Source organism: Amblyomma americanum, chromosome 5 (genome assembly GCF_052857255.1).
Source record: "Amblyomma americanum isolate KBUSLIRL-KWMA chromosome 5, ASM5285725v1, whole genome shotgun sequence".
Lineage (NCBI taxonomy): Eukaryota > Metazoa > Arthropoda > Arachnida > Ixodida > Ixodidae > Amblyomma > Amblyomma americanum.
The window spans coordinates 37,278,454-37,291,390 of NC_135501.1; the positions used below are offsets into that span (position 1 = coordinate 37,278,454).

Sequence of the window (12,937 nt, forward strand, 5' to 3'; positions counted from 1 at the left end):
GCGTTTTTCTCGTGAGTAAAATGGGTGGGCGTTAAAACGCGGTAAGATGCTAAGAACGGCTATGGTAACAAGCACGCTGAGATATTCTGTTCAGTGCCGTTGCGACGTCGTTTACACGATTCCTCTTTCTTGAGGCCATGTTTACATTGACGGAGAAGGATCGATGAGGCATTAATGACCGCCTGCACGAGCGTGTCAAAATCGATTATTCCAACGCCGCTTAATAGGCTGCTCATTATATTAAGTATGTCTATGCAGCGATTTTCGACATCAGTGCTACCGCCCAGTGCCGACCGAGTTGACTAAAAAAATCAGAGGCATGCAAGAGTGCGGTGACACGTGTGCCACTGCGAACCATCCATTTTTGGCTCTGCATCATCAAGACATTGCGTTTGTAAGCCAGTGACTGCAGTAAAAGGAGGATGCCACATACCTGTCTTGTTTTCTGTACTTTGCTTTTTCTTGACTGCCCTTAAGTAATGAACATTGATCACTCAATGGAATTGTTTTTTCTTATTTGTTTATCGTTGACCGTCTGTAGCGTTTGCCACTTCTTTCTGTGTACCGTGTTTAAACCGCTGTTTTCCTCTATTTCTGAAGTGAATCATTCGGCCAAACTTCGCACACGCGGGCGTGCGTGCGTGTTGGCGGGCGCAACTCAACCGCTTCAAGCGCCACGCAACGGATCTCGTACGTCACGGTGCATGACAGCCAGCCAGACAACTGGCGACCTCTGCCGGGGCGCGGACGCAAGTGCTGTCGTCATGACGACGCCGGTTGTGTGTACGCACGCGGCCGTCGCCGCAGCGGCAACGGATAGACGGACATGAGCAGCGACGCAACAGTGTCGAGGTGAGGGGCTTCTCGGATGCATGCTGCAAATTGTCGTCACACCAAGTGCCCCGCAGTGCGAACCTTGGCACGAGTTGTGATCAGTTCTAGCGATACCACCAGACGAGACTCGATAGTGCAGGGATGCTCCCATATTCAATGGCTCAAGTGTTGTGTGTCAACGTATGCCGGCCGCTACAGGCGCACAGGGACATGCTTAGTTATTTTGGCGGCTTGGCATTATCTGCACGACTGTTCATGCCTAGGAGAGGGGTTGAGGATGTGACGCTGTTAATGTGCACACGCACGCAGCCCTGGTCATTTGAAAGCAGCAAACAAGCGGTGCACATGGCAGAAGCTTCTGAACGAAAACGAGATGGGGGACTCGAGTAGGGACACAAAATATTTCTTCATGTCCCCCCCCCCCCCCCAAAAAAAAAATCGCGTTCTAGTGAGGGTTGAGCGTTTTCAAATACGAGAGCGACGGTGGCGCTTTAAGGCAGCGATCTGACGTGTTTCGTGGCGCACACATATACCTCTCCAAGACGCTTCAGTGCCTTATAAAGTGACAGTGCGCGTGAGACGAAAAACATGGGTCATCTTTGTGAAAACAGCAGCCACTCCTTTGAATAATAATAATAATAATAATAATAATAATAATAATAATAATAATAATAATAATAATAATAATAATAATAATAATAATAATAATAATAATAATAATAATAACAATAATAATAATAATAATAATAATAATAATAATAATAATAATAATAATAATAATTGGTTTTGGGGGAAGGAAATGGCGCAGTATCTGTCTCATATATCGCTGGACAGCTGAACCGCGCCTTAAGGGAAGGGATAAAGGAGGGAGTGAAAGAAGAGAGGGGTGCCGTAGTGGAGGACTCCGGAATAATTTCTACCACCTGGGGATTTTACCGTGCACTGACATCGCACAGCACACGGGCGCCTTAGCGTTTTGCCTCCGTAAAAACGCTAAGGCGCCCGTGTGCTGTGCGATGTCAGTCCTTTGCCCTATTCTGTTATGCTCTCTTTGAAAGCTCTGAGCACCTGGGCTCTCAATTAAAACCTCGGCTGGTCCAGACATACGCAGTGTGAGAGCATTTTGTCGTCAGGAACCCTCGTTTATCAACTGAGGAAACCTGCTAAAAAACCTGGCACTATGTTTTGAACCGAAAAAGCCGAGTTCAGGCTTTGGTGTCTTCCTCCGGGCGCTCACCCTTTGAAATGCCAATGTAAATCAAGCCAAATTAACCCAGACGAAGCACCCTGAAAATCAGTGCAATGGACTTGTGTTCAAGGCTTTTAAACCTTGCAGCGGTGGCCATTATTGATAGTACGAGAACATTACTCCTCCACAATTTGAAAAAGCTCAGGTTTTCTCCGCCATGTCATGTTTTTATTATTTTACTCTGTATATCCTCTCAAGGCCCTCAATCGGGCCTATTACCTAAGGGGGAACATTAGCACACATAAAATAGTAGTATTAGGCCTGCAGCAGAGTGCACGCGCGGGGCAAGCTGGAGCGTACGAAAACGAAGGCAAATATCTGTATACAACACCTGTCGGAGGAAGAACTGAAATGGCGGTTATTTTCGCAATGAATTAGGTACCAGCCTCGAAATCTTCACATGACTGCGGCGACGCCGGTCGTCTCACATCAGCAGAAATCCAACTGCGCTTTCGAAGGGCAGCGACATCAAGCACGCGACTGCCATAAGACAGACGAGTCTGCGCAGGCTCGAATACAAAAAATCGTCGCTTTTCTTCTTCTGGGCAAGGAAATAACGGAGTACCACCCTCTGGTCATGATAGGGGTTATACCAGTGCCCACACTGGCTAAGGCTTTCATTTGGGCTAGTTGGTTGTAGCAGTGAAACATATTGACTAGCGCAAACATAGACAGGGACCAAAGTAAAAGTAAGAGACAGGACACACGCTAGTCCTGTCTCTTACTCTTACTTTGGTCCCTGTCTGTGTTTGCGCTAGTCAATATGTTTCACACCCACACTGGCCATGGTCAACATCATCGCGTAAGCACTCTCTTGAACATTATGACATTTTAGTTGGCGAGTAGGGGAACGCGAGAGTCCTCGGTCGTCGATGCTACTATTGCTTCAAACCTTGCTTAAGCATGTGCGCACCTAAGTGCCAGCGATCATCATCGGCCTAACTGTGTCTGCTGAAGACAAATTTAAGACCTCATCCATATCCCTCCCTTTAACCCTGTCCTGCGCCAGCTGCGGCCATCTTGTCCCTGTAAACTTTTAAACCTCATTCGCCGATCTAACTTTCAACCGCCTCCTGCTACTCTTACCTTGTCTTGGTATCCAGTCCGTTACCCTTAGGAACCAGCGGTTATCTTGCCTTCGCGTTACATGCCCTGCCCAAGCCCATTTCTTACCCTTGATTTCGACCAGGATGTCATTAACCCAAGTTAGTTCCCTCACGAACTCTGTCCGCTTCCGGTCTCTTAACGTTACGCCTATCATTTTCCTTTCCGTAGGTCGCTTCGGGTGCTCAATTAAAGTTGAAGCCTTTTCGTTAGCCTCCACATTTCTGCTTCACAGGGGAATACCTGTAAGATACAGCTGTTATATACTTTTCTTTCAAGGGATATTGTTAAACTGCCATTCATGTTCTGAGACAACCTGCCAATTGCAATACGCCAAACTCTTATTCTCGTAATTATTTCACTTTCGTTGTCCGGATCTCCGGTCACTATACCCGACCAAAAGAGGCGTATTCCCTTACCACTTCCAAAGATTCGCTGCTAATTGTAAACTGCTGTTCCCCTCCGAGATTGTTGAACATTACTTTACATTTCTTTATATAAATTCTTGGCCCAACCGCTCTTATTTGGCTGTATAATTCGTCATCTATCATGCTTTGCAATTCGGTCCCTAGGTAGTGTCATCAGCAAGCCGGAGATTGGTAAGGTCTTTTCCATTAGCTGGTATCCCCAGCTGTTACGAATCCAGCTCTCTGGCTGCGAAGTGGCTAACGCGTCTCTTGAACACAGTTCAACGCCTCAAGTGACAAACCATTTCGGAGAATTTTTCAACGAACCGGTCCAAGGCAGCGCCTGTAGTATTCTTTATATAACTGTCGAACAGCTTTGGAGGAGCAGAAAAGTTTCACTAACACTACAGCGTTTATATGGACCATGAAACACTTTTCCCGCACGGCTGAGTTTTCTTTGAGGAGGCTTTCGTTTCATTGTCGCGCGATGCCTCAGGGTGCTGGAGGCTTCAAAAGAATGAAGAGCCACTATGCTTTCTCTTATATATTTTAATGAATATACTCCGGCGAACTACTCAAGTTATAAATGAAACTGTTCAGTGGTGGCATTATTTTCAATGAGGCAAGGAAGCCTCAAAGGACGGCAGTTAGATTGAAGACTGGGCCAGGCAGAGCATGTGTCTTATGGCATTAGGTGAGAAGGCTGCGCGTTCGAGCTAGGTCTGCGCCTTCATTGAAGTTGAAGGTTGAGTTTTTGTTTCTTTTAGGGATGAGAGAGAATTGTGACAAAAGGCGGTAATGTCTGACGAGACCACAGTTTCCCAGTACAGTGGACCGCAGGGCGCAACAGAGAAAATGAAACTTGAAGTATTATAGAAAATAAATTGTTTACAGCAGACAAGATTATTGCAACATAAAAATGAATTGTATGCAAAGGTCGCCGCGGTGGCTGAGTGGTTATGGCGCTCGGCCGCTGGCCCGAAAGACGCGGGCTCGATCCCGACCGCGGCGGTTGAATTTCGATGGAGGCGAAATTCTAGAGGCCCGTGTGCTGTGCGATGTCAGTGCACGTTAAAGAACCCCAGGTGGTCGAAATTTCCGGATCCCTTCTCTTCGGCGTCTCTCATAGCCTGAGTCGCTTTGGGACGTTAAACTCTCATAAACCAAACTGAACCAAACGAATTGTATGCACAAACTGCACACTAAACACCCAAGGAAGTCTAGAAACATAGAGAAAAATCACTTCAGAAAAGACTCGTATAGTCAACTTGAGGTCGCAGAAACATACTTCACTGAGAAAATTGTGATTATTTAATGTTACTATTCATTAATGGATTTAATGACTTTTATAAATTTGCTCTTAGTGAGACCTAACATGAAACTTAATGATGGGTAGTCGAGAACAACAGTGGTATTTAGCTTTTGTTTTCATCAATTAGTCCTTGTTTCTGGGACTAAGTTTCTGTATTGTGTGATGGGGTATTTTGTAGGAAGACCGTCAGCAATGATGGGATACTGACGATTGAAATAAATACACTGCAGCAAGCGAAATATTTAAACCAGATTTGGTTTTGAGCAGATTATGCTTTTCATAGAGAGGTGACATTGGAAAGTTCTTCGCTCTGGCATGGTGACGCTGAATAGATCGGAGTGCTTCTTTTTTTGGTTGGTTGCTTTCTGCAAAATCAACAACTTCAGAAAATTACCCAAATTTGTGGAGCTTCAGACCAGAGCACAATAAAATAATTTGAAAAAAAAACAACGCTTTTAACATCAAGGATTCACTGACTCGGTGAAGTAACCGAACAGTTTCACTAAGGTCTGTGGTAGGTTTCGTGATTTTTGTTCATGGAATCATAAGTGTTCATAAATGTTCATAGAATCAGACACGAGAAATGTCTCAGTTGCTGCCAGCTGTAGTTTTGGGATGTGTACTTTAGGTCAAGCATGTAATGAACGAAGTTGGTCTCAAAAGGAAATACTTGGATTTTAGGAATATTAAGCGAAATTTGTTAGCTTGCATCGAATGATTTAATTTTACCAAGGAAGTATCTGCGATAGATTGCAGATCCGGGAGAGTTCGGGATGTGAAGAAAATATTCGTATCATCAGCGTACGTGATCAAAACTGGTGAATCAGCTGTGTTGAAATTATCGCTTATGTAGAATGAAAACAAAAGTTGGTCTAAAATAGGCTCCTGCGGAACCCTTAGGTAACCCACAAGCTCTTCTAAACAAAATCATTCCATTTAACATACTGCGATCTGTTACTCAAAGAACTCAAGTATTACATGCTGGACACAATCCAAAGCTTTTCGGATGTCTAAGCCCAGAGCAGTAGCGCATTCTCTGGATTCGATGTTATCGATAATTGTTTTTAACAGCGGGTGAAGCTTACTCAGAATATTTATTAAGAAAGTCACATTGAGAATGGTTAGCGTTATGAATTAACCCAAACACTTTTCCAGTCTGCAATAAATGGCTGCCTGGAATACCTCGGATAAATCAAATAATGCGGAATTAGGACGATACTTTATATACAAGGCAGACAACTATTTTGAGTTCTTCCGGAAACACACAACTTGTTGAACATCAGTTCTACAACATACGCTAGTACGCTGCCTGATAATGATACATACTTAACGGTATAGATTTGACGTCGTGATGGCCTGCGGGGACTGATTTTTATTTCAGGATGTAAAGAGCTTCTTCCTTCCGAATAGCAGGCAGCAGGGGAATAGACCTACGTCAAGCGTTAGTGAGGTCGCAGTGGGGCGTTAGAGACAACTTGGTCCGATGAGAATTTACCAACTTTATTAAGCATTTATTATGGCATTAGCTAACTCAGTTCCGCTGGCACGAGACTGAGATACAATAATATCTGCATTATCTCTTCACCTGTGTTTGTTCACTAATTGGTTTGCCTCACACATTCTTGCGATCATTATAAATTCTAGAGAAGCGTTCTGAATAGTAGAGTGTTTTTTCCTCTTTGACGTCGTTATTTAAAGGAGTATAGACACCTAAATATTCGGTGCATGTTTTCTTGTTTGTAATGATACATATGGCATTGTAATACATGGATTACCACCTGGTATTATCGTACGACCGTTAAATAATTTATAATCACATTATAATCGCAGCCATTAAATTCGCTGCTGCTATCATGATTCGGTTTGAGGTCTATGTTAACATCACCAATTATTGCAAAGCGCAACCGACATTTGACGAGATTCAAGAGTGAGCTTTTAAGAAGCTCTAAAAAATGTAGTTTGCTCCCAGCGGGAGGTCTGCATGAGAGACTGACTGTGCCGGCTTCAACATCCGCATGGATACCGCCACATGCTGTTACAAGATGGTCAATTTTTTCCACAGATTTACCACATCTTGGTGAAATGTCTCTTCGTACCTTCGCTTTCTAAGACACCCTGATCTAACTTCAAAGTGTAGGGCACTGCCTCTTCACTTATCATAGAACGATTCCTCCCTAATTTGTCTTTTCCAGTTGCTATATAGTTCTACAGCCTGCTTTTTTCCGTTGAACTAATTCAGTTCCTACCTTCACCGTGTTTAACCTGTTGTTTAAAAGCCTTTTTTTCTTCGCCCTTGCTTCCTGCGTTTCCTGGTCCTTTTCCGCCATTGTTAGTTAACGCACTTTCTGTATAAGTACTAAAATACCTTAGCTGCACACCTGTTATCGTCCAGTTTCCTCACGCATTCTTCTTATAATATCTTACTATTGGCTTGCCGTGCTTCGCACGGTGCCCAGCCCATATCCCCATGTACTTCCTCATTTGTAGTTCTGCCGTGGGCACCTAATGCTAATCTTCCAACAGCTCTATGGTTTATTTCTAGTCTCCACTGAATTTTTTCGTTAGGCACACAACCGCATTCCCGAAAGTAAGCCCGGCACAATTATTCATTTCCAAATACCTCCCAGTACTTTATACTTGTTGTACCTTTATACAACCGTATGTTGCATTATCGCGGCAACTCTTCGTCCTAACAGCTTGTTGAAGCTTATTTCTCGCTCTTAGTGGTACAGGTATCACTGGGAGAGAGAGGACGCAGGAAAAAAAAATTAGCAGTGGCTTAGCTCGGCTATGCCAGATATACGTAGTGTGAGCTACGCTGAGCCGCTGAGCATCAATTGCCGCTGAGCAGCAATTTCGCTCTCCTTCTCCATGGCTATACCACACTGGCAAACGCCCTGCTATATGTATACCCCCACTGATACCTCTGCGCATGCGCACAAAATGAGAGGCGCTACCAAGCGGCTCCGGCGCAGCGTCAGACTTGGCTACTGCGCAACCGAGGCGCACAGCTGGGCACGCGCCGGCGCCAGAGCGTCTGCCGCGGCTATGACCGGCGAGGCGCGCGCGGCGGCGGCGGCTGTGCGCCGTGTGGCATCACTGCTCCACGCGCATGCGCAGCACTGCTCTCCAGGAGCCACGCGAACTGCTCAACCTCGGCCAGTGTAGCTCACGCTACAAAACCTGGATTGAAACACCGCCACCTTGGCGGTTAGGTTTATGCAGGGCAAAATGCGTAGAGCAGTCTAAAATTAAATAGTTTGCTTCGTCGTGATACCAGGTTTCTGTAAACATTACGACTTCAAAGGCAAAGTTAAGAGTCGAAAAGTGACTGTATTTTATCGTTCTCAATATTCACCGATCGGCAATTCGAATGAAAAATCTTCAGACTCGGTTCCTCGGCAACCTTTTTTAAGGCTACCGGAGCAAGCAAATGATACTCGTCCTTGTTCAAGAGGGGCCATCGATTTAGTGCACCGACTTAGGTCATTTTGTTCACGTCCTCGGTGGTCATGACTTTCAGTACTTTGCTCTTTTCCATTCTCTGTGCGTAGATTTGACCTCCACGGACCCAAACAAATTTCCATCCTGTCTCACTTTTCTTAGTGATTGCCAGAGCTAGGAAGCGCTTGCGATCAGGGCATAAATGCTCATTAATAATGCCTGTCTTTCGCTTGAAACCAAGTTGTTTACTAGAAAGGTTCTTACTGCTTCTCGCTTTTGGAAAGACTGCATCTCGTTTTCTGCGGAGGACGAACTGGACAACATTGTTAAATGCACAAGGGTTTCCATACACAGAACGCGATGGCATGCATCAAGGTCAGATGCCGAGATTAATTAGCCAATAACGTTACCAATTTTTCCCATGATTTCAGCTAGGTACTCATCCGCTTCAGCGGGTATGCCTTTAATTTCCAAGTTAGCATTTCTTGAATATTGCTCACATTGCACTAAGCGTGCCTCGAACATCTTAGTCCGGGTTGTTAGCCAGTCACATCGCTCTTGTAGTGTTTCATTCGTCTTTCGAATATGTTCATTTTCATCAAGTGATTTCTTAATGTCAACTTCCATTTCATCGTACTTCTCGCTTATGAAGTTTCGGCTGTTTTTTATGTCCCAGTTCAGATCGGATGTCTCGCTCAAGAAATTATTTGAAAGCTTTTGGGTCCCCTTAAATGACACAATTTTATGTAAAAATGACAGCATTGGCGTGGCAACTTAAAGGTACCGACTGAGCGGATATGTCACAATTTTTGAACACCAACCTGCAGAGAAAGTAGAGCCGGGATAGCCAGGTATAAATGGGAGTGCCGTCCGTGCTGCTCACGCCACAGCTGCCTTGTGAAATGTCGTCCGGTCAGTCATAACGTTTTATGCATAAAAATGCGTTAGAAATCCAGGCGTAGCTTGTGCGCAGGCGCGTCGATAACTGTCGATGTGGGTCTATGATTACCATGAAATCCAGGGTTCGACGGAAACCCGTCTGGGCGGGTATGTTCATGGCGGAAAATCTTCAAGCGCCGACCAATCGTTAAAGAAGATGACGTTTCGGCCCCGGTTTACGGGGGCCTTGTTCACAATGAAAGAAAGACAGGAGTGAAGGTAAGTTATACAGGTTTCATGGTATGACGCAAGCAGCGGGAGTATATCGGGGGTAGATTGCCTTCGTTGCGATTAAGCGTGTTTTCCGTCGTCTGAATATAAAAAGATTCTAGGTAAAGCCTTGTCGTCTTGCTCTTTTCTTTTCCGATTATCTTCGCGCCGTCCCAGTCGATGTCATGGCCCTCGGAGATGGCATGATCAGCCAGTGCGTTTGTTGCCACGCGCTTGTTCTTGACATCATTGTGCTGCTGCTGCAATCTTTTCCGAAAATCACCTGTTTCACCGATATACACATGCTCACAATCAGCGCAGGGAACCCTATACACGATGCCCGGGAACTTCTCCTTCTTTATCTTGTCTTTCACTGTAACCAACGCGTGTCGCAGCTTCTGCGTGGGTACATGTGCGACGTCGACTTCGTACGACTGGAATATGCGGGATAAACTTTCACTTACTCCGGGGACGTAGGGTATCGGAATCCTTTTCGTCTTCTCTCGCTGGGGTTGCTGTGGCGGCGGGTGAGCTAGGCGATTCTCGGATTTTCGTATAAAAAAACTGGGATAGCCCGAAGCCATCAGGTCGCGTCGAACGGTGTCCAGATCTGTCTTTTTCTCTTCCAGCGTAGAACAGAGGTTCTCCGATCGGCGGACCAGCGAGGCAACAACGGACTTCTTGTGACAGGTCGGGTGTACGGAATTGAAGTTGAGGTACATGCCAGTGTGCGTGTCCTTCCGGAATACACTGAATGATGTTCCAGGGCCGTTGCGTTTTACCAGAACGTCCAAAAAAGGCAGACGGCCATCTACTTCCTCCCTGGTTCGAACCCGACCGCGGCGGCTGCGTTTTTGTGGAGGAAAAACGCTAAAGCGCCCGTGTGCTGTGCGATGTCAGTGCACGTTAATGATCCCCAGGTGGTCGAAATTATTCCGGAGCCGTCCACTACGGCACCTCTTCTTCCTTTCTTCTTTCATTCCCTCCTTTATCACATCCCTTACGGTGCGGTTCAGGTGTCCAACGATATATGAGACAGATACTGCGCCATTTCCTTTCCCCAAAAACCAATTATTAATTATTATCATCTACTTCCTCTTCCGTGGTAAACTGTATGGCCGGTTCTATGCTGTTCAGGTGCAAAAGGAATGTACTCACAGCCGATTTCTTGATTATGCAGAAACAGTCGTCCACATAACGAACAAAGACTTTCGGGCGCGGCGTGAAGCATGAAAGGGCGCGGGACTCCAGTGACTCCATTGTCAAGTTCGTAGCGGTGACAGAAATTGATGCTCCCATAGCCGTACCATGAACCTGTTTATATATGCTCTCCTGGAACGTGAAATAGGTGTTTGACAAACAGAACTGAAGAAGTCTGCTGAGGTCTGGAACTTCAATGGGTGTTCTTTCCGGTAGGGTTGCATCCGCCTGGAGCGCATCTGTGCAAATCTTCACGGCCAGGTCAGTGGGCACGCTCGTAAACATTGACATCACGTCAAATCACACCAAAATTTCGTCGTCCTCTATAACCATGTTGCGAACCTTTTCAAAAAAGTCGTGTGAGTTGTGCACGTGCGTTTTGCTTTTACCAACCAAAGGGGAGATAACACGATGCAAATAGTTCTACAGCTTGTGAAGCGGGGAGCGGGTGAAATCGACTATTGGGCGCATTGGGTTGCCTTCTTTGTGAATCTTTGGCAGTCCATACAGAGCGAAAGCGGAACCATTGTGGCACAGGAGGAAGTAGTAGAGGGACTTGTGTTGTGGCGGGACAAAGAAAGACACTAAAAAGAAAGACACTAAAAAGATTGCGCGGCAATGAGAACATCGTGATCCTGCCCGCGGACAAGGGAAACGCAACGGTCGTCTTGGACAAACGAGAGTACGCAAACAAGATGACGAGCATGCTGGAAGATGAGAGAACTTACTTGCCACTTAATCGGGACCCCACCTCAAAGGTGCAAAGGGGCTTGCAGAAACTTTTGGATGACGTCTTCTCCTTTGTCCCGCCACAACACAAGTCCCTCTACTACTTCCTCCTCTACCACAATGGTTCCGCTCCCGCTCTATATGGACTGTCAAAGATCCACAAAGAAGGCAACCCAATGCGCCCAATAGTCGATTTCACCCGCTCCCCGCTTCACAAGCTGTAGAACTATTTGCATCGTGTTATCTCCCCTTTGGTTGGTAAAAGCAAAACGCACGTGCACAACTCACACGACTTCTTTGAAAAGGTTCGCAACATGGTTATAGAGGACGACGAAATTTTGTTGTCATTTGACGTGAAGTCACTGTTTACGAGCGTGCCCACTGTCCTGGCCGTGAAGGTTTGCACAGATGAGCTCCAGGCGGATGCAACCCTACCGGAAAGAACACCCATTGAAGTTCCAGACCTCAGCAGACTTCTTCAGTTCTGTTTGTCAAACACCTATTTCACGTTCCAGGAGAGCATATATAAACAGGTTCATGGTACGGCTATGGGAGCATCAATTTCTGTCACCGCTGCGAACTTCACAATGGAGTCACTGGAGTTCCGCGCCCTTTCATGCTTCACGCCGCGCCCGAAAGTCTTTCTTCGTTATGTGGACGACTGTTTCTGCATAATGAAGAAATCGGCTGTGAGTACATTCCTTTTGCACCTGAACAGCATCGAACCGGCCATACAGTTTTCCACAGAAGAGGAAGTAGATGGCCGTCTGCCTTTTTTGGACGTTCTGGTAAAACGCGACGGCCCTGGAATATCATTCAGTGTATTCCGGAAGGACACGCACACTGGTATGTACCTCAACTTCAATTCCGTACACCCGACCTGTCACAAGAAGTCCGTTGTTGCCTCGCTTGTCCGCCGATCGGAAAACCTCTGCTCTACGCTGGAAGAGTAAAAGACAGATCTGGACACCGTTCGCCGCGACCTGATGGCTTCGGGCTATCCCAGTTCTTTTATACGAAAATCCGAGAATCGCCTAGCTCACCCGCCGCCACAGCAACCCCAGCGAGAGAAGAAGAAAAGGATTCCGATACCCTACGTCCCCGGAGTAAGTGAAAGTTTATCCCGCATATTCCAGTCGTACGAAGTCGACGTCGCACATGTGCCCCCGCAGAAGCTGCGACACGCGTTGGTTACAGTGAAAGACAAGATAAAAAAGGAGAAGTTCTCGGGCATCGTGTATAGGGTTCCCTGCGCTGATTGTGAGCATGTCTATATCGGTGAAACAGGTGATTTTCGGAAAAGATTGCAGCAGCAACACAATGATGTCAAGAACAAGCGCGTGGCAACAAACGCACTGGCTGATATGCTGGGACGGCTGGGACGGCATCGACTGGGACGGCACGAAGATAATCGGAAAAGAAAAGAGCAAGACTACAAGGCTTTACCTAGGATCTTTTTATATTCAGACGACGGCAAACACGCTTAATCGCAACGAAGGCAATCTACCC

At 46.1% G+C, this 12,937-nt stretch overlaps 1 protein-coding gene across 1 annotated transcript in view; it reads left to right on the plus strand.

Moving 5' to 3' along the window:
* Window positions 1-632: 632 nt before the first annotated feature.
* BBS1 (Bardet-Biedl syndrome 1) overlaps window positions 633-12,937 on the plus strand; it is a 56,304-nt gene continuing 43,999 nt past the window's right edge. Inside the window, exon 1 of the mRNA XM_077664736.1 lies at window positions 633-852. Coding sequence (XP_077520862.1) covers window positions 827-852 — 26 coding nt within the window. The 5' untranslated portion in view covers window positions 633-826. The remainder of the gene's footprint in view (window positions 853-12,937) is intronic.